The sequence below is a fragment of the Triticum urartu genome, chromosome 5, assembly GCF_003073215.2.
Source record: "Triticum urartu cultivar G1812 chromosome 5, Tu2.1, whole genome shotgun sequence".
Lineage (NCBI taxonomy): Eukaryota > Viridiplantae > Streptophyta > Magnoliopsida > Poales > Poaceae > Triticum > Triticum urartu.
In genome coordinates, this window is record NC_053026.1 from 278997537 (window position 1) to 279019652 (window position 22116).

Genomic DNA, 22116 nt, shown 5'->3' on the forward strand with positions numbered 1-22116 from the left:
GTTTCTAGCCTCGGTGTTAATCAACCCTCCCCTAATATGTCTGCCAGTTAGTGCTTTAGCCCTCACCATGAATTACTTTTTTCATGGCATCACTTACATGAGCATGAATAAAAGCACAAGAAATTATTCTCTTCATGACTTACATGACCATGGATATATGCACCTTAAATTGATCTTTTCAATACATCATTCATATGACTAAAGGTTGTATCTACATAGAAAGAACTAAATACCAAGAAACCGTAATGTGGTGTTTTTTGAGAGAAAAAACTATAATGTATGTTGGATGTCTCTATTTGTGCGGAAGATACAAAGAGTAATATGTAGGTAGAGATGGAAGATCTTGGCAACTTATGGTTTTCATGACACATGGCCAACCAATGTGTAACGTTGACTTCCACTGTCCTAGTACTCCTCCAAGAGCGTCTACAGCCGGACTTAACGAATATGCCCCATGCCCGCCGACGCACGGTCAGTGACCGGGCGTGTCCGTTTTGAACCCATATTTGTCCGTCTATGCAGCCATACTCCTCATTTTCTTCCTTATATGTCCGGTAGCGTGCATGTGATTGATGGAGATGAAGAGAGAGAAAGAAAAGGATAAAGAAAGAAAGAGAAAATGTGGTCCGGGGTGAGCAGCGTCCTACGTGACGGACTGACCGGGTGCGTCCACGAGCCCTCATATCCTCCCTGCATTTGTCCTCAATATGAGGGTTCACGGACAGTCTGGACGTTTAGGGATGATACGAGGGGTTCGGTTGGATCACTTTTTCCCTTCTCTCTCCTGTTTGGTCATCGACCGGTCGCGTCCGCGGACGTTTGAGATGGATTTGAGGAGTCCGGCTATAGATTCTCTAACATTTTGCCATATGGTATGGTGCTCCTGTAATTTTTTTAACATGGCAGTGCGGAGTTTTCGTAGTCTACATTATTCTTTATTTATATTCATTAGATATTTCTTGCTGGCTTATTTTCCTATGCTCCAAATCTTCTTGCTAGGTTTTGACGCTCTTAGGAGCAATTCGAAAGGTATTCCTTGTTATGTTTTTTAAGGACATCACCATGTTTGATTCATTTTAGAATTTATTGGTTCTATTTTATCGCAAATCACTCCAATGCATACTTACAATCAACTTCTTTGATTTACTGATAATTAGATTTAGGGGGGGGGGGGGTATGATTACGACCAATTAACTGATTCACTGTATTTTCCATTTTGTAACTATGGATATCCGAACAACATATGCTTTTTTGGGAAGGATCACCATTCCAACTACGGTTGTATGCTTTTCTCACACCCTTCGTATTTTGGAAATTGTGTGTGGTTCGTGATTCTTTGTTTTGCTGGACGGTTTGATTGTCATGTATGTTAAAATTATTTGACTGTCTTAGAACTCGAATGGCCTCGACTATATTTTGCCTCAAATTGTAAACGATATGGCCATTGTTTGAGGAATAAAGTTTTGATGATAAAAATAAATAAATTATTTGACTGTCCAATTCTCTTCTTTTCAATAAATTTCAAATCAACGGGCCTTGACATCTCTTACTTTCGCATGTACAAATTGTAAACGATATGGGCATCTCACTTTCTTGTTGCATGTTGATTTGTGAGTCAAATTCCTTACTCGTTGCCACAATTTCATCTATAGCATATACAAAATACATCTTTATGTTCCACACAAGGAATATCATTCTTATGGTATCTTTATCTTCCACTTTCGGTCATGTTTTAGACCATCAATTTTAGAGTCGATGTGAATATCAAATGCAAATGGAGTCCAGAAATTTATGTGTGTTTTTGTATCTTCTACTTCCTCCGTTCCAAATTATTCTTCACAGAAATGGATGTATCTAGAATTAAAATACATCTAGATACATCCATACATGCAACAAGTAATTCGGAACGGAGGAAGTAAAATTCAAAGCTCCCTAGGAATGATGGCACTCCATCGTGGCTTTGGGGTCACTAGTATGCCCATATGGAAGGGAGTGAATTTGTGTATCGCTTTTGGGTCAACTCCTAAGTGAACATGGCACACATATGTTGTTTTCTGTGTTAAAAATAAGAATAGCACAACCACACATATAAGAACTTACTCCACCTCACACATAACATACTGCTTCCACATTCATCAGATAAAAGTGAATCAAAAACAAATCATTGATGTAATTAAAAGCTAGTCCAACTCAGGTGAAACAACAATAATGAAGCAACTGACAGACTGCATAAAAAAGACTTAACGTGGCAAAGCGCGAGTCACCTCTAATAATCTGTGATGAACGAGCAGACTCGAGCCTCCTTGTACACCTTCCCTGGCTTGCATAAGTAGCCCTGCTCCGGAGCACAATGCAAGTCACTGGAGCAGACACAGAGTCCTTCGATGGCGCAACTCTTTTTGATGACGTTGGGAGTTCCATTGATACCGAGTACTTGGTCAGTCCACTCATTGGAGAAGAGCCCGTCGGGGTCGTACCTATTTTTCACTTTAAGGAATTCATGAGCTTTTGGGTACTTTGCGATGGCACCATCGAAGGCGAAGTTCCGGTTCTTGCCCCAATGCGGGAGGCCGCCATACTTGCGCAGCGCCATCTGCTCAATCTCGTCCACCACGTCGGCGTGCACACGTGGCATGCCGTTTGTGTGGCTCCGGTAGAAGATGATGTCGAAGTCGACGGAGTCTTCCTTTTTACCAAGGTAAGCCGATGACGCCTTGACGTACCGCATGACCACGCCCACCTTGGAGTCGAGGGCAGCACAAAACATGTCCGGGTTGCGGTCGCGGAGACGTTGCATGTCAATGACGAACGCCCGTGCCTTGGAGGCTGCGACGCTGAAGCCGGAGTTGTAGTAGAAGGAGCCTTGGATGCGCGGGTCCCAAGCACAGGAGGTGAGGAGGCCATCCTCTGGGCTACTGAGGCATGTGCCAGACGCCTGGATGCGGTGTTGGTACCCCACCACCGGGTATCTTGTGAAAGAGACGCCATCGTTTGTGAAACCATAGGACCGTTGCTCGAAGGCGGCCGCTTGCTGTTCCGCCGCCGCGCATCGGGCGGTGTCGGTGCCGTTCTCCTGCAGCCTCTCCTCAGCGACTCTTGCATCGATGAGCCTGCGGGTGGGACTGGCGTGAAAAAGGAGCAAGTCATTGAGGCCATTGCCTGGGGTCGAGACGTCGACGCGGTCGTCCTGGCGGTAGATCACCTTGCCCTGATACGGCAGCCACGTCATGTCGCCAAACTCGTGGAGGTGGCCCCACGCGGCCACCTTCTCCGCCATGTCTGAGTCGTCGCGCTGCACCATCGTCACCGACCGCTTGAACAACGGCTGCATGGTCAGAGTTACCTGAGAGATGACGCCGAGAACGCCAAGGGAGACCTTAACGGCATCCAGGTCTGGGTGATCGGAACCTAGCTCCCTCACTACGGCGAACCCCTGGCTCGCCGGCGCTGGAGTTACGATCCTCAGCCCGACCACGTACTCGTGCACGGCGCCTCCCTTTCCCCACAGCGAGCTCCCGTGCGCGCCCGTCGCCAACATGCCCCCGATGGTCAGGCCGTACCAGTACGGTGAGTGAGGCAGGGACAGCCCCGCCGCGGCAGCGGCCTCGATCAGGTCCCGAAGGAGCATGCCGCTCTCCACCGTCATGAGGCGTTTCGCGACGTCGATGCACACCGTCCGGTTGAGCCGCGCCGTGCTTATGAGTGTACCTTCGTCGCCGCCGGGGTACGCCAGCTTGGGAATGCTGTGTGAGTGCTTGGTGGCCACCTTCACCTTCTGTTTTGTGGACACCACGGCTGCCACGGCCGCGACGAGCTCCTGCTCGGTCCCCGGGTAGGTGACCTTGGCCGCGCGGCAGATGGTGCGGTCCGTGAAGGAGCCGTACGTGTTGGTGATGGTGCAGTTGGACGTGCCATGCGTGCAGATCACCGGGTCCGGCGGAGGGCTGCAGCCAGCGAGCTGGACGAGGACTCCAAGGGAGAGAAGCACCAGCAAGCTTTCCATTGCTCTTGTTTGGCCATGTGACATTGACATTGTTTTGTCTTGACTGGTTGTAGCTAATAGAGACAAGCTAGGCCTTAAATAGAAGGTCTCGGCATGGCGCACAGCTTGGGGGAAAAGTCCTATTCCACCCGGTCATATTTGTGCAGGCATGCACGTTGGAGTCTGACTTCATCGAGTATCTGACCTGCCTATCTGTCATATAAACCTTGCAATGTTTTCGCGTGAGTGAGTTCAACAAGTTAACCGACAGATCTATTCTCTCCGTTCCAAATTACTTGACCTATATTTATCTAGATACGAATGTATATAGACACTAAACAAGTATAGATACATTTGTATTTAGATAAATTCAAGTCAACTAATTTAAAACGGAGTAATAGAAGGTAGCTAGCAAGTGCATGCGTGGACTAATGACACGAAAGAATAGACCATAGATGGAGGCCCTGAAGTTGCAACACCATTAATCTTGAGGGAACAGCGTGGGCAACAGTTTCTATCAAGCAAAATAGCAAAAGGAAAACACAGTCTAGTAGTTTTATCACAATGCATGTCCGAAATTTGCCTGTACGTCACAAAAAATAGTCAGCGGGATTTGCCTAATGGAGAAATGCTTGTATGGCTAAAAACTTTGTCAACAACGTTATCCTCTAGGTTGGATGTCCTTTTCTTGGCTGTTGCAAGTCATGGCTTTCAAATCAAAGAGACGAAAAGTTTAGTCAGCTAGTATCTGTTAGCGTGATTTTGCGGTTTTTCATCCATCTTGCTGAAAGCTACTTCTGCCAGTTTTTGTGTACATGCATGTCTTCCGGACGACTAACATGCAAACTTACAGAGTCAATCCTTATCCAATAAGGAGGCTTTATGAATGTTAGCTAGGTTTGACCTCATCAGGTTTCGGTGATTGACAAGGATCGCTCTTGGGTTTGATTTCTCCGTTCAGCTTTCCTCGGCTGGTTATAGTGGGGAGTAACTTATACTAGTGTCATGCATATGACACTAGTCTAAATTATTATCTTTATAGTGCAAAGTAACATAGTAGTCGTATTATAGAAGATTTTATTTATTAGCTTGTAGACTTATTTTATATTAGGAAGCGTGTTCGAGTAACATATTATGTTACCACTTCTCATTAATTATATGCCACATAAACAAAAAAAATTAAAATGCGCTATGTTACTAGTTAAGTTACTCCCACTATGACTAGCCTAATGCACCACGCATTGTCGGTGCATTAGGCCCCTCTCAATGCTTCAACTTGGACCGGCGCTAAGCCTGTCATATAGACAAAATTCAGACGTGGCAGGTTAAATTAATGATGAGAGAGAGCGAATCGGTGACCCCACGAGGAAATGACTCCAAGCGCATGACCCTAGGTGAAAACACAGTTAATTTGATCCCATGTGAAGTGTCGTATCATTGTCCTATCATCAGTATTCACATTTGACGACATGTAGGTATTTGCCCAGGTGCTACAAAGGGATGCAAGAATCCGAGACCGCGCGACGCATATAGCACTGAAAGACTGATTTGGTAGAGCATATTTGGAAAAAGTTTGGACCAAAACAGATTATGATCATTAGTTACTTTAGACATATTATTGGCACTTTATGTATGGACTCGAGTCAAATATATTTTCATGTGTTTTACTTAAGAATATTATTTGCTTAATACATGACAGAAATAGACCACAAAGTTACATACTACAAAAGATACTATGACTAATTAAACAAACAGAGCTTAGCTACAGGAAGCAAAGCATCCGTGCATTGGGGAGTTTGGTTGCTAAGCTATTTAATATGCTTAACACCTTATTTAAGGACATGTGAATTAAAAGAGGTCTTATGTTAAATTTTATGTGTGATAGAATAATTGATTACATGTTAATTTATGGACTCTAATAGCCTGCGATGGATGTCCCATTGAATGTTTTCGTTTTCGTTCCCGGGGGGGGGGGGGGGTGTTCCTATTTAGCACTACAGGCGCCCATTACATGTCATTTCGCAAACGGGCGCCTGCCGCGAACTCCCTCTACCGCGAGATGGGCCGGCCCACTTACCGTTTTGCTACGTCTCTTTATAAAGTACAAAATATAGAGAGCTGCGCCGACTCGAACCCAGGACAGGACCTACACGTTCACAGCGCACCATGCTAGCCACTACGACCATCGCTAGCTTATGCACTACGTCCTTACTCTTTCTCCAGTTCACATTTACTTTTTTTGTTTCTTTTTTTTCTGTCCTTTTTATTTTTATTTATTTTTCTTAAATGTGTGATTGTAAATCGATGAACTTTTTCTTCAAAATCAATGAACGTTTTTTCCAAAACCATGAACTGTTTTCAATTTTTGTGAACTTTTCTAAAAAAAATCATGAACTTGTTTTTCAAATTTGATGAACTTTTTAAAAATCGATGAACTTTCTTAGAAAGTTCATGAAAGTTTTTCAGTTTCGATGAACTGTTTTCAAATTTAATGAACTTTTTTTCAAGTATGTGAAATTTTCTAGAAAATGATTGAACTATTTTAAAAAAATCCGTGAACTTTTTTCAATTTCGGTGATTTTTTCAAATTTTATGAACTTTTTCAAAATTGATGACTTTTTTTCAGGTTTGTGAACTTTTCTTGAAAATTGATGGACTAATTTTGAAAATCCATGAACTTTTTCCAAGTTTGATGAACTTTTTGTTTTAAAATTGATGAACTTTTCTTAAAAATTGATGAACTTTGTTCGAAATCTATGAACCTTTTCAAATTCACGATTTTTTTCGTCAAATAATTCACAAAATATTAATTGGTACAGTTTTGTGCAATAAAATAGCAAGGCAACTTCATTATTACATACTCTGCGCTGTTACGTATGACTGGTGGAACTGCATGAGTTCGAAACCTGTCTAGATCATTTATTTTTGCGATTTTTTAAACGCAATGATTTTTCGATGTTGTACACGTTTGTTGGGCCGGCCCAACACGGCCGTGTAGTAGGCGCCAGGGAGGACTTCTAGCGCCTGTGGCACCCAATAGGACCTCCCCACACAGGATCGAGCTAACATTTCGCTAGGTGGCTCCGATATGGCATGTATGTATGGGCCGGCCCAGTTTCATTTTTTTCTTTCGTTTTTCCTTCTTTTTCGTTTTTCGTTTTTCTTTTTCTTTTTTTTTCATTTATCCTTCTCCTTTTTCTTTTCTCTAATTTTCTTCATTACGTTTTCATATTTTTGCAAATTTTGTTTGCAAACATTTTTTCGTGCACCATATTCAAAAAAAGGTTCACTAGTGTAAAAAATGTTCATCAATAAAAGTCATTTATCAACTCAAAAAATCTACATTGAATTCATTTGTTTTCATGGGATTTAAAAACATTCATCAATTCAAAAAAAATTCTAACGATATTGAATAAATGTTCATCAAATTCAAAATTTGTTCATCCTTTCTTAAAAAATGTTCTTGAAAACAAATTTTGTTCATCAAGTTCAAAAAATTGTTCGTCGAATTCAAAATTTGTTCATCCAATACAAAACTGTGTTCATCATTATTAAGAAGTGCTCATCAAAAATTGTACATCAAAATAAAAATTTTCATTCTTTCGAAATTGCGAACATTTTTTTGAAATCAAACATTTTTTTAAATTATTTGTTTGAATTCGTGAACATTTTTTTAATTCACGAGCATTTGTTCAATAACGAATATTTTTGGTCAAAATCTTGGACATTTTAAAACCATGAAAATTTTATGATTTCTGGAATTTTTACCAAAATTCACTTTTTGAGATTTTGATTTTTTAATTTTGAATTATTTTAAATAGGAAAAAATGAAAACAGGAAAAAAGTAAAAAGCAAAAGAAACAAAAAAAATGGGGTGTCCTGCTTTGCTTATGGGCTGGCCCAATAGGGGTGCGACCGAGGGTGCGGTGCGCGCTTGCATGTACGCTCGCACCTTCGGGAGCCTTCCAAAGGGTTAGGTTGGATGGGCTGAGAGCGCGTCACTTGACGCGCCCTTAGACACTACCATGTGTCGCGCTCTGTGCGCTCTTGTCGGATTTTGTTTTTATTTTATTTTCCGCACACGTTTTCAGCGTTTTAGATGTTTTCCCCTGGTTTTTTCGACTTTTCGGTTTTCCATAGGTCTTACTTAGCTTGTTGACAAAAAAATTGCATGGAAAAACACGTTTTTTTTTCTTCTGCGAGAGGGACGGTCGTGCCTTTCGGAAATGAAAACAAAACGCTTGTTTTTTCCCTTTCACGATAGGTATGGTTTTGCTTACACGAGAGGCGCTAATTTGCTTCTGTGAAATGGAAAAAAACATGTTCTTTTTTTTTCCTTCCGTGAGAGGCATGGATTTGCTTCCGCGGAGAGCCACGACTGTGCCTCTCGGAAACAGAAAAAAAACACGTCTTTCTCTTTCCGCGAGAGGCACGATTTTACTTTGGCGAGAGCCACAGTCGTGTCTCTCAAAAAACGGAGAAAAAACTATTTTTTTTTCTTTCGCGAGAGGCACGATTTTGTTTCCGCGGGAGGAACGGATTTGCTTCCACGAAAGGCACGACCATGCTTCCCTGAAACAAAAAGAAACATGTTTTTTTCTTTCGCGAGAGGCGCGGCTGTGCCTCTCGAAAGGGAAAAAAATCGTGCTTCCAGTGTTGTTTTTCGTGAAAAAAAGTTCATCAAATCCTATCAACATGACATAGATTTTTGAAGATCTCGACGCAAGAAATCTAATGGTGAAAAGGGTTCAAGATTTGGACGCACGATTTAAGAGATAAAGCATTTTGAATAAGCCGATCGATGGAAAAAAAGAAAACTCACAGATTGCAAGAAATGGCGTACATGAAGTACACTACTTGTCACCATTTGAGAAGGTGGGAGTGATTTTTGCAAAGAGTGCTCCTTAATTGGTGATTTCACCGAATAGGAGCGCCCGTTTCGCTCCCTCTCTGGATGGTTTGCCACACAGAGATCCAGGGCGAACAACTCATAGGCCCATAGGCCCAGTTAACTCTTCTCTTCTTTATATTTGCCATGGACCCAAAAAAATGACATGTTGTATATTATTTATTTATTTATTTATTACACTATGTAAAAATCATAAAAAATGTCGTGTCAAATGAAATAAATAAAAGAAAATTTTCCTATCAATATACATATTTCCATGCTCTTACCATCTTCTTAATAATAAAAATGTCATGCCAACAATAATAAAAAAATGACATGCTCTTCTGTAATAAAACTGACATCCTCCCAAAAATAAAAATGCCATCTTATTAATAATGAAAAAGCCATGTAAAAGCAAACTTTTCTTAGGGGAAGTAAAAAAGCAAACTTCACTTGTAAACACTACAGAAAAATGCTAACTTCTTAATAATAAAAATGCCATGTTATTAATAATAAAACTTCCATGTAGAAATCTTATAAAGTGCCATGTTAATTTTTTTTAGTAAAATCGCCATGTACCTAAGTGAAAAAATTATCTTAATAATAAAAATGGCACGTTACTTATAATAAAACTGCCATGTACAAAAGATATGTATCTGTCATGTTAATATTTTTTAGTAAAATTGCCATGTGCCTAAGTTAAAAAAGTAATATTTTCCCATCTACATAAAAAGGGAGAGAAAATGAGAGGTTGGAATTCAATCCCAGGCACCCTCGGTGGAGGCTCAATAGCTAGTCAGTTTGGTGGGTAGTGGGGTTTCTAAATAGGGTATGGTTCGTCAGTTTTTGTATCACAGCGAACAGCTTAAAAATTTGACGTGTGTTTGCCAAGATCCGTGCAAGAAATCCGACAGGAGAAAGCACATTCGCTGGGATTGCCCCTGGCGAACGGTCATCAGCTAGCGTTTCCGATATTTATTGATTGTTAATTGGATGCTACATTATTCTGATACCTTTGGGTGCTCTTAATATTTGTTGTAATGGTGAGCCAAAGATAACAAAGTGTGGCAACACATGTACATTCTGCCATGAAAAAAACTGTAGGATAGGTAAACTGCGGAGTCTGATATAACTTTGGAGGTAGCAACAATATTGAGAGCCTTGAAGAGAGTAATTATCTCTCACAAACAAAAGTAAAAGTCCCCCTTCCTTTTGGAAAAGAGAGTGAATGTCCTTTAGGGTCTGCGCTTGGTCGGCATAGCTTGTTAGGTTCATGCCTCGAAGGGAAAATACATGGATGAACTCAGATACATATGCATCTACTTTAGAAATGACATTTCTAAATGCCAAAAAGAAAACCAAAAAAAACTTGCACGCATACATCTCCATGTTTTATGTGTGAACATAAAGTTTTGCAAAAGAATGACTTTTTGTGCCCTGTACAAAAAGGAAAAAAAAGAATGCCTCGTGGAACACTATTTTCCCGCACCGAAATTTGTCATTCTTTTGCCGCGGCAAAGTATAAAGACATGTTTTCATAAAACTTCATGCCGCACACATAATTTTACAGAGATGTACGCATGACATTTTGTTTAGGTTTTTTTTGGACATTTTAAACAAGTTCAAAATGCGTTTTTTAGAATAAATACAGATGCACCTAGGTTTTCTCACTCTGCCTTGAAGCACGTACTCTCCTGGTTCCTCACCCCGTATAACAACCCTCATGCCACTTGAGAGCATCTATAGCCGGACACCCCAAACCCGCCTCAAATGCCCGGGCGAACGGCCCGGTCAGTGATTGATAAAAAAATCCGACCCAGACGGACGCCTCAAACGGGCCTCAAATGCCCGGTTTGAGCAGCATCCCTCGTGTCCATCCAAAATTTAATCGTGTTCCAAATACAAAACGTGTAGATGCTTTCCACAACTACTGAAGCAATAGAGTGGACCAGTAGTAAACATACATCATATTTTGTTTCATGGTAATGCACAACATTCAACTGTATATTGCAACATGGTAATGATGCGGAACACATCAGACCTGCCTTGGATCAGGGGCGTCACGGGCGGCGCACGCCTGCTCCCCCTTGATGGCGGTGGCGGATCGACACGAACACGGGGATGAAGGGGTCAGGGAAGAGAGGGGCGGTTGGCGGGGGACTCCTTCTTCGCGGTCCGTGGGGAAGTAAGGTGCGAAGAAGAGAGGATGCCATGTCAAACGTGAGGTAGGTGTCATCCAGATTTAAAGGAGAGGGCTCCAGTGAGAAATGTCCCGCTACAGTGGGAAATCGAGCGGGAAGGGGAGCGTTCGATAGGAAAAGCGAAGGGGCTGTTGTGGGGTGGGCTTCTTTGCGTTTGGATCGTGTGTCAGAAATACCATTGTTGTCGTGGAATTGTCACGGCAGATGTCCTAGTGTGAAGACTTAGTCGTGCGGCCAACGCATCTATGTGGTAACTTGAGAGGGGTTGATCGGGACGAGAGAGGCAACACATAAGACAAGAATTTAGACAACTCAGGGCCCCGGGAAACATCATCCGGTAATAGCCCTACATGCTGTTTGTGGCTAGGTCTCATTATGATCATGAGGGAGTCGCCGGTAAGCCGGCTCTTTGTGTCTAGCCCTAGAGATTGTTTCTTCTTACTTGGCCCTCTTTGGGGAGCCCTGCCCCTCCTTATATATGTTGAAGGGGCGGGTTACATGACTAGTCCTAATAGGATTAGGATTACTCTATTACAAGTGGAGTTCTAGTCTTACTTCCTTTGTAGGAGAATATTCCTTATGCCTTTCCTCTTAAGCCGGCCCACCATAATACGAGTCGGTCTTCTAGGCCTTGGGCCTTGTCATCCATCTGACCCGCCCGCCGGGTCTATGATGAATCGTAAACCGCCAGGTCCAAGCGGGTCGCCAGTGAGTCGCCAAGCTCCAGTCGGGTCATACATCCGGCGGTTTATACTGCGCGGTATATCCCCGACATTAGCCCCAGTTTAATTTGGATTTATCCATGTTAAACTAATCCTGCAACATAAACACAAAAACAAATTTGACAGGTTGTGCTCCGGGTTAAATATTCTTGTAAGCCGGCACCTGATCATCCTTAAGTCCTTGACATCTTCTCCTGGAAAATCCGGGTCAATAAGCCAGCTTCATAATCCATTTGCTGACATTGGCTCTTGTGAAGAAAGATTATAAGAAATAATCCATTTGAGTCGGCCTTCAATGCTCCGATTTGACACAAATATTGGTCTTGAAATATTCAACTGATATTCAACCGACTTAAAGATGTAGATTTTGCCGATTTATGATTGCCAAAATTGTCGGGTTATAAACAAATGATGTCGGGTCATGTAATTGTTGCTGATACCAGGTTAATCTTATGATGACACCGGGTCATAAACTTTGCAGATTTCTTCAATAATAATATAATACCCGATTTGCTCAAAACTGAGAATTTGAAGTTATTCCTCCTTTATATGCATATCACCTGTAGCCCCCAAGTGCCGGATTGTCATGCTTGTAGCAACCTGGGACTTGTAATTGCCTTATGTTCATAAAAATTTCAACCAGTGTAGCCCCCAAGGGCCGGGTCATTATGCAATAATGAGTAGGGACTTTGTAAATATGATCATGTAAATTTGAGCAGCAACGTGTAGCCCCTAAGGGCCGACTCAGTAAGATATTACTGAGCTGAGACTTTGTATATGATTCATTGATAATAACATCATATGATGTAATCTTCACCATGGGGCTTGAACCCACGTCCACAAGGTTAAGAGCTTTGTACTCTACTAACTGAGTAGTAGATCTTTCAATATAATGGATTAAGGCTTGTGTATCTTGAATTTTCGACAGGAGCAATTGGTAACCCCCAAGGGCCGGCTCATTACAATGGGATGAGTCGGGTCTTCAATAAGTTGATCAAAAAATGACTTTACATTAGCCCCCAAGTGACATGGTGCATGCTGGCAGTGACATGGGACTTGCATATTTGATGTAATCTCAATTTGAATAATATAGCCCCCAAGTGCCGGGTTGTAAGCCTGCAGCGACTCGGGACTATTCCCTCCATTATAAAAATAAATTATGTCCATTAATAAAATAATAACCATTGCGCTGAAGCGACTTTGGAGATCTCCATCATAATATTGGCTATTGATAACCATAATAAAAATCTAGCCATGTTGGCTATTAAAGATTTGAATAATATAATATGGTTTGGAAAACTGGTTCCTGTGATATTTGAATCGTACTATCGGTTTAGGATACCTGTGCAGTAAGGGTGATAACCCAATATTTAGAAGCCAAAACTTCCAAATGTTTATGATTGTCATATGATGGCGACTTATCATCCAAAGTCAAGCCGGGTGAATCGAAACCACATATATGCTTCAGATATGAACAAAAAGTCTCAAGACAAACCCAAAAGACTGTTTTCAAAAAATTTAAGTCAAACAAAGAGAAAAGAGTGAGGCTTCTGATTCGAATACGATCAGTAAGCCGGACCAAAAGGGGTTAATCTAGGATTCAAATATGATCGGGAAGCCCCCTAGTGGTTTTGGCGTTGCGCCGATCAAGAGGGTACCGACATCTATGTTATTTTTGGTTCGAATACGACCTATGTTTGAACAGGAAGCCCCCAAATGACCTTGAGAGTTTTTTAACGACTCTGATTCGAATACGATTAAAGTCGGACCCAAAAGGGGTTAAGCTATGATTCGAATATGATCAAGAAGCCCCCTAGTGGGTTTGGCATTGTGCCAATCAAGAGGGTATCGACAACTATGTTCTCTTTGATTTGAATACGATCTATGTTTGAACAGGAAGCCCCCAAATGACCTTGAGACTTTTTTAACGACTCTGATTCGAATACGATCAGAGTCGGACCCAAAAGGGGTTAAGCTAGATTCGAATACGATCCGCCCCCAATGGTCGTTGAAGCAGGGTACCTATGTTTGAGTTGTGCTTTGCAATAGACTCTTTTTGGTCCCTTTAATTTTCCTCAGAACTCGAATTTGCGAGAGATGAATTTCTTTTTGAACCAGAACTTCAAACCGGATATTGAGAGATTCAAAGTTTTGTGGGAGACAGGTTTACCTTGAGCCGGATTTTAAACTGGAATCCTTCTTTTTAAGCGAGAATTTTTCTGACGGCCTTAAAATATTCGCCAATAAGGCAGTAGCCTCCAGGGCCGGGTTATTTTTCTCTCCAATGACCCGGAGTTCTTGAATCTGCTTTAAACTGACAATCATTTATTGAGTCATGTCATCATAGCCCCCGAGTCTTAAGACGACTCGAGGAGTTGGCTTGAGATTCTTCATACTTGGCCGTGATATAAACCGGCATGAGTTATTCAACAGCTCAGTGATATAATAGTCTCTTTTGCAATAGACAACTTGTCCTGCATTGGGAAACTTGCAAGCCAGAGTAATTGCTCTTTTAAAGAAAAGCAATATATAATACAAAAAATATACTGGATGGATTTCACCTGATATGTTAAGTCAGAAATTATCCACCGTGAGGTTGATGATCACCATGGTGAAGCTGAAATCAATCACGGCCGAGTCGGCCACGGGAGCAGACATATGAGCCGATCACGACGTTGTAAACCGGTGCGGACGGGTGAGTCGGCAATGGTGTTGGAAAGCGGCACGGACACGGGTGAGCCGGCCGCAGGCACGGACGACAAATCAGTCCCGTGTTTTGATAAAACGGGGGCGGCGACCTGCGCACGTATGCGTCTAGCAACACGACACGGACAAGCTCTAATGCAAAAATAATACCGACGCACGCCCCTTTGCGACACCTTTGTAATTTATAACGGTCCTACGAAAAAATATCACAAACCAGAATAATTGTTCTTTAGAAAACAAAAATATATTAATAAAAATTGATTGAACAAACTTCACCTGATTTGTCCGTACGGATAATCCATAAATAACTTTCCCCGTTGTAATCAATTGTGCCAATACACTGCAAGATTCCTCATAGTGGTAACCAAACGAATTTTCTTTGGAGCGACCAGTTGTGTCAATCCACTGTACACTGGTGAATGACATGGTCAAGGCCAACCACAGAAACGTATTTGCAATCTGGGTGTGCATTCTCTGAACAACTTTAACGTGTAGTGGCACCGATAATCTCCCCAATTACTCTAGTGGCCAAAACAGACTTCAGACATACACAACGCTTCAGTTCTTTATGGTGAAAACCAAGTTCTTTCCTCCAGTATTGAAAGCGGCAGGTAATCTGTCAGTCCCTTCTTTGTACTTAGTGGCAGATGCAGCGGATTCGCAGGGGGTCACCGCGGTAGCAGCGGCTCAAGGCGGCTTGATCGTGGTAGAAGCGAGGTGCGAACCGGCAGCTCGACGAAGGCCATGGAGGTAGCGGCTCGCATCGGTGACGGCGAAGACCGACAGCGCAGCGGTTCGCAACAGTTACCTGCAGGTTGGCCCGTGTGGCGGTTTGTAGGGACGGCTCAAGGCCGCAAGGATACGACAGCTCACAGCCGGCAGGACGCGGCGGCTCGGCGAAGCAGGAGCGAGGCCCTTGGCGGCTCAAGGCGGCGGTTCAAAATGGAGAGGGCAACCTGGAGCTGCGGGGGGCGGCGGCTCAAAGCAACGCCGGTGAAGGTGAAGTAGTGGTGGCCGGCTCATGGTGCTGCTGTGGACTGCTCGCCGACGGCGACAGGTGGCGACTTGACGATGGCTGCTAGACGACGCCGGGCAGATCGTATGTCTGTTGAGGCGGCTCCAACAAGGAGAGGCAGAAAACCGGCGGCGGCTCGGCCATGGCCCAGGAGAACCGGGACCGAGGCGACGGAGGCCGGGGTGGCTCGAGGGGAGAATCCATTTTAACAAAATTTGAAAATGCCAAATCTGCTCTCGTCCAGTTTTCCTCAAACGCACGAGACAAAGGCCCGAGGCCTGGCCCGTTCTTCATTCTATCTCCCCTTCCCGACTTGACCTAGCCGCCAGCCGCCAGTCGCCAGAGCCGCTACGCCCGCCGTCCGCCGCCCTACTCCGCCGTGTTTCCCCCCCATCCGCCGCCTCCCATCGCTGGCCCAAGGTAAGGCAACCTCTTCCCCTTTGTATTTTTCACAGATTTTGTGCTCTTCTTCTGGTACAGTTTCTAAATCGTGGAACCCTAGGTTTTGTGTGTGATTTGCATGGGATTTGAGTGGGAGGGGCTGGATTGACTAAGGGGTGTGATGGATCTGAAAAGGTAACATCATATTCCCCTGTTCTAATTGATGTATGCATGAGTTTTGGTGTGTGCATTTTCTGATTTTTTTCTGTCTATATTGAATAGGATCGATGCAATGTTTGTGCATGATTCTAACCAATCCAGTGTGATAAACCTAACCACGGGGGCGATCTCAGGCAATGAAGTAGAAAATGGTAGTGCTACTATTGATTGGTCAAGCTTTGTGATTGAACCAGAAAACGATGGAGATGAAAAACCGCCGGACCAGAAAGCCATGTTTGCTATGTTTGGTTTAAAAACAGAGCCGGATGAGAGAGCAACTGAGCTTCCTACTCCTGATGTGGAGTCTGACTTACATGATATCAAAGATGCAGATATTGTTGTTGATGATAAGGCTACAGAGGAGCCACTTATTGCCTGGGATGAACGAAACCCAGCCATGGATATAGGGACACCTTATCCTAACATGGTTGAATTTAGAAAGGCTTTAAAACAGTGGGCTGTCAATGGAGAGTTTGAATATGGCACCAAAAAATGAGCCGGGGAGGTTTCAGGCTTTTTGCAAAGGTCAATCCATAATAGGTGAACCTTGCAAATGGGCTATAACTGCTAGTTGGCGAAGGGATGGAAATTGTGTGATGGTAACTGCCTTTTTGTGCTTTATATGTTTCTTGCTTCATTTTTTTGTCATAGTAATAACCTTCAGATCTGTACCATTTTTTGTTGTAGGTTGTGAAGCACCAAATGGAGCATATTTGTAGTTCAACGAGTGGAAAAGTGACAAGAATGACATCTCAATCATGGGTTGCCGACAAGGCAGTAGCTATGTTGAAGAAGGATCCAACCGTTGGTGCTGTGAAGATACTTAAAGACTTGCAAGATGAGCATCATGTCACACTTAACTATCACACAGTGTGGAAAGGCAAACAAAAGGCAGCAGACGGCTTATATGGGAGTTGGGAAGAAAGTTTCAGGATGTTGTACAACTACAAGGCTGAAATAGAATTGAGGTCTCCGGGGAGTATTGTTGAGATTGATACGACCACACATGAAGGTGAAGTGCATTTCAGCAAGCTATTTATCGCTTTCAAGCCTTGCATAGATGGTTTTGTGAATGGATGTAGGCCATATATTAGCATAGATTCAACTCATTTAAATGGAAAGTGGAATGGTCAGCTAGCTGTAGTCACCGCATTGGATGATCACAATTGGATGTTCCCGGTGGCGTATGGCTTTATTGAGTCTGAAAATGGAGATAATTGGGCTTGGTTCATGAATCAAGTGAAGAAGGCAATAGGGGACCCTCTGGTATTGGCTGTTTGTAATTGAGCCCCTTACGGACAAGAATCAATGGCCACACGTGGACACAGGCTTTGTGTTGCGTCCACCAATTCCAATAGGCAAGAAGAAAGGTGCTGGAAGAACAAGAAAATAGAGGATAAAGAGTTGGTGGGAAGGTGGATCAAGGAAAGGATCCTTGAACAAATGCAAAAAATGTGGGGAGATAGGACATAGAGAAGCTGGTTGTCCTCAAAATGGAACAAAGAAAAGGTACATAGTAGTACTTGTTGCTGTTTTCTATCTATAATACCATGGTTCTTTTACATGAAAATAGTTCTAATTGCTTCTTTTTGTAGGAAAAGTAGGGGGGAAAAGAATCCATCTCCATGGTTTGATATTTCCGTTAGCAATACCGTTCCATCTACACCAACCAAGAGCAAGAATGATGCCACTTGTAGCAGTCCTGGAGCTGTCACAAGAAGCCAAGCTGCAGCTCAAGATAGTCCTGGACCTGTCACAAGGAGCCAAGCTTCTACCCCACCACCAAAACCTCCAGCAAAAGGAAAGAAGAAGAAAATGACACCTAAGAGGAAGAAATTAAGCGACCTCTGAGCTTGTTTGTGGCTGTAATGAACTTGGCTGTTAGTGGAGACTCACTTTTATTGTTGTGTATGTGAGATGCAAACTCACTTTTATTTGCTCTGTAAGTGAGGTAGAGACTCACTTTTATTTCCTATGTATGTGAGGTAAAGACTCACTTATTTTGCTGTCATGAAGTCCTGTAGAACATGGCTGAATTATTCTCTATGCTATCATTGAATCATTGTGACCCTATATTATTTCCAGTCTGTTTGTGTGGAAGCCTATTGATTACAGCAAAATCATGTCAATTTTTTTTCTGAAACATAGCACACAGCTTTAGAAAATCATGTCATTTATTATTTGGCCAAAATATTTTGTGGAGCATGTTTGAAAATTCGGACAAGGTACAGAGATGTGCCTTTCAAACAGAGGGGTACTTTTGTCTATTCCTATTTCTATATGTTAGTTATATACTAACAAAGTTGTTAACAATGCCAAAGGGGGGTACCAGCAACAAGTAGACAGAACTGGGGTGGGTTCAGAGAAGGGCAAACGAACAGAGGGGCTTAAGATCAAAGGCACGCGAGCTGGGGGGTTAAAATCGATTCTCCCGTGGCTCGAGCACGACCGGCCACAGCACAAGAGGCGGAGATGGATGTTGAGTCCATGTCTTCCCATCGTTGACTCCTCCTTTAGGCCTTGTTCGGTTCAAGAGTGTATAATCCTCTAGTGGATTTAATCCTCTAGAGGATTGGGTGATCCCCCACCCTGCACCAAATCCCCTCAGGCCCTGTTCGTTTAATCCCGTCCCCGCCGGTATTGGGCCAAAACCCGGCCAATCTGGGTGGGTTTAGCCCCAGCCGGGGTTGGATCCCGGCCTGTCATTATATGTGTCTTCGGTTGGACCCGGTCTGGGCCAAATCCCTCGCAAACCGCGTGGAAATCGCAGGGAAATGACCCACGCGGCCCATCACGTGGAAGCAAACCTCTCGCGAATCATTACGCGAGCTCTCGCTCTCTCGCCCCGACCTTCTCTCCCTCTCTCCATTCAGCGACACCGGCGCCGGCGCCGAAGACGCTGCCGGAGCATATAGCGACGACGTGCTTCCTCCTTCCCCTTCTTCTCCCGCACAACATTCAAAGGAAACGGCACAAAGCTCGGCGGCGACCCAGACAGCCATGGAGCCCGGCCGAAACCCTAGTTGACTTCGACCAATCTCCCCCGCCGCCTCACGCCGGAGAAGAGGACGCAGCCGGCCAAAAGACCTTCAGGTTTGTTCTCTCTGTCTCTCTTTGTGATTATCCCCTGTCTACTCCCCTTTCTCTCTCTATCTGCAGCAAGGGATAAACTGAATGCATAAAAAATCGATATGGATTGCTTGGTGACATGTATTTGTTCCCTGAGGGGATTTGGTGCAGGGTGGGGGATCACCCAATCCTCTAGAGGATTAAATCCACTAGAGGATTATACACTCTTGAACCGAACAAGGCCTCAGGGAACAAATACATGTCACCAAGCAATCCATATCGATTTTTTATGCATTCGGTTTATCCCTTGCTGCAGATAGAGAGAGAAGGGGGAGTAGACATGGGATAATCACAAAGAGAGACAGAGAGAACAAACCTGAAGGTCTTTTGGCCGGCTGCCTCCTCTTCTCCGGCGTGAGGCGGCGGGGAAGATTGGTCGAAGTCAACTAGGGTTTCGGCCAGGCTCCATGGCTGTCTGGGTCGCCGCCGAGCTTTGTGCCGTTTCCTTTGAATGTTGTGCGGGAGAAGAAGGGGAAGGAGGAAGCGCGTCGTCGCTATATGCTCCGGCAGCGTCTTCGGCGCCGGCGCCGGCGTCGCTGAATGGAGAGAGGGAGAGAAGGTCGGGGCGAGAGAGCGAGAGCTCGCGTAATGATTCGCGAGAGGTTCGCTTCCACGTGATGGGCCGCGTGGGTCATTTCCCTGCGATTTCCACGCGGTTTGCGAGGGATTTGGCCCAGACCGGGTCCAACCGAAGACACATATAATGACAAGCCGGGATCCAACCCCGGCCGGGGCTAAACCCACCCGCATTGGCCGGGTTTTGGCCCAATACCGGCGGGGACGGGATTAAACGAAAAGGGCCTTAAACAGCCATGCATGTAGCCTTTCCATACGTTGATGCCCTTTGGGACTTGAATTGCTCAAGAGAAGTAGTACTCCTTGGATGCGTTTTATTCTAGCATCTACTGCTTCCGATTAGTAGTGGCAACGCCAGATCGGAAAGAAAAAATAACAGCCAAACCGTGATAAAAAAATCCACTGCTTCCATTGATTCCTAATTGATGATTGATATGACGTTTTTGCCGCTGTCGCTGTTTGCTTTGCAGTCTGAGCAGGTACGCCAATATCTCGGGCGATATTGCTTGTAGCGGGCTTTTCGGCTGTTACGCCTGGTTCCCTGTCAGATCCGACCCGATTTGGGTGTCCGGTTTGGGTCTCCTACATCCGAAAAAATTCACCAAACTTTATTGCTAGTTACCAGATCGGATTCGACGGATCATTTTGCGTTGGGGGCGCACATCAGAACTCCAAACCCTAATATGTTTTCAGTTCAAAAACTCATATTGCCAGCTCCAACGTTAATAACAATTCTGATCACAAACGTGGGATTTGCCGGCTCTGCCAAAGACTATTTTCTGCCGAACTTTCTTCATCCGGCCAATTGCGAACTTCTCGAAACTCTGAAAAAGATTCCTTCAAGAACTCAACATCACTGTGTGCAGGCCTCACGGTGGTCGCCAACTGTCGTGGAATTGTCACGGCAGATGTCTTAGTGTGAGGACTTAGTCGTGAGGCCAACGCATCTATGTGATAGCTTGAGAGGGGTTGATCGGGACGAGAGAGGCAACACATAAGACAAGAATTTAGACATCTTCGGGGCCCGGTAAACATCATCCGGTAATAGCCCTACATGCTGTTTGTGGCTAGGTCTCACTATAATCATGAGGAAGTCGCCGGTAAGCCAGCTCTTTGTGTCTAGCCCTAGAGATTGTTTCTTCTTACTTGGCCCTCTTTGGGGAGCCCTGCCCCTCCTTATATATGTTGAAGGGGCGGGTTACATCACTAGTCCTAGTAGAATTAGGACTATTCTATTACAAGTGGAGTCCTAGTCTTGCTTCCTTTGTAGGAGAATATTCCTTATGCCTTTCCTCTTAAGTCGGCCCACCATAATACGAGCCGGTCTTCTGGGCCTTGGGCCTTGTCATCCATCTGACCCGCCCGCCGGGTCTCCGATGAATCGTAAACCGCCAGGTCCAAGCGGGTCGACATTGTGTCGCCAAGCTCCAGTCGGGTCATACATCCGACGGTTTATACTGCGCGGTATATCCCCGACAATTGTGGATAATTCGGACAACTACATTTCTCTCCACGTATGCACTCGATTTAGGTGAGCCTGGACCGTTGAGATGGTTGAATATTAGGGAGCCCGCTAGACTCCTGTTTGATGTCCGAACACGTCTGGATATACGAAGGAGAAATGAGCTTCGACCTTTGAGACTACCTTGATTATTGTTTGATGCATTTATATGCGTTGTAGCCTGTAGCAACGCATGTGTATTTTACTAGTACTTGATGGATTAGACTTCACATGTAACACATGTTTTTTTTCTTCTTTTTTTCGAATTTACGATGGATAATTCAATTTCATGTGTGCGTATAGCAATTTCGTAAGGATTGATTGATACCGCCAATATCCTCGCAATGACAACTCATTGCCTTGTAGTACAATATATAGAGTAATAAATGTCTTCCATATAAATTAAAGGTACTGAATAAATTTCAAAGAAGAATACATCATGATGAATTGTCCTTGACTTTATCCAGTAAGCAACACCTCATTAACGAGTATTATTACTTCCCTCAATTTATTATGGTGAAACGCAATCTTCGTGCATAGTTCCATATAGAGAGATTTCCGGAGACCTGTAGTGACAATAAAAAGAAAAATATCCGTCCAGAAGTAGAAAGATTGTTCTCTCTCTCTTTCTCTCCCGTATCATCTCTGCTGCCAAGAATAGACGAGACGATGGAGATGGGTCACCTCCGTGCCTTCCTAGTTTCCCTCCTCGTGCAGGTCTGCCTGCTCCTGACGATTGCTGCGTCGGTGAAGGTGCAGGGCAGGCCTGTGAACCCGGAGTTGAGGCCCGGCTGTT

General features: G+C 43.9%; 1 protein-coding gene and 1 long non-coding RNA gene across 2 annotated transcripts; one reads left to right on the forward strand and one right to left on the reverse strand.

The window, feature by feature from the left end:
- Nucleotides 1-2087: 2087 nt before the first annotated feature.
- Nucleotides 2088-4090, reverse strand: LOC125555883 (L-gulonolactone oxidase 2-like). The gene has a single exon (XM_048718692.1). The coding sequence runs from the start codon at nt 4031-4033 to the stop codon at nt 2267-2269; it is 1767 nt and encodes a 588-aa protein (XP_048574649.1). The 5' UTR covers nt 4034-4090; the 3' UTR covers nt 2088-2266.
- An 11643-nt stretch (nt 4091-15733) lies between these two features.
- LOC125508598 lies at nt 15734-18192 on the forward strand. The gene is made up of 5 exons (XR_007283626.1): nt 15734-15934; nt 16017-16090; nt 16178-16713; nt 16802-17623; nt 17710-18192. It is a non-coding gene; the product is annotated as an uncharacterized LOC125508598 (long non-coding RNA).
- The last annotated feature ends 3924 nt before the right edge of the window (nt 18193-22116 follow it).

What these genes read in the sequence shown, in the direction of transcription:
- LOC125555883 (XM_048718692.1), bottom strand. Translation starts at nt 4,033, where the DNA reads ATGTCAATGTCACATGGCCAAACAAGAGCAATGGAAAGCTTGCTGGTG.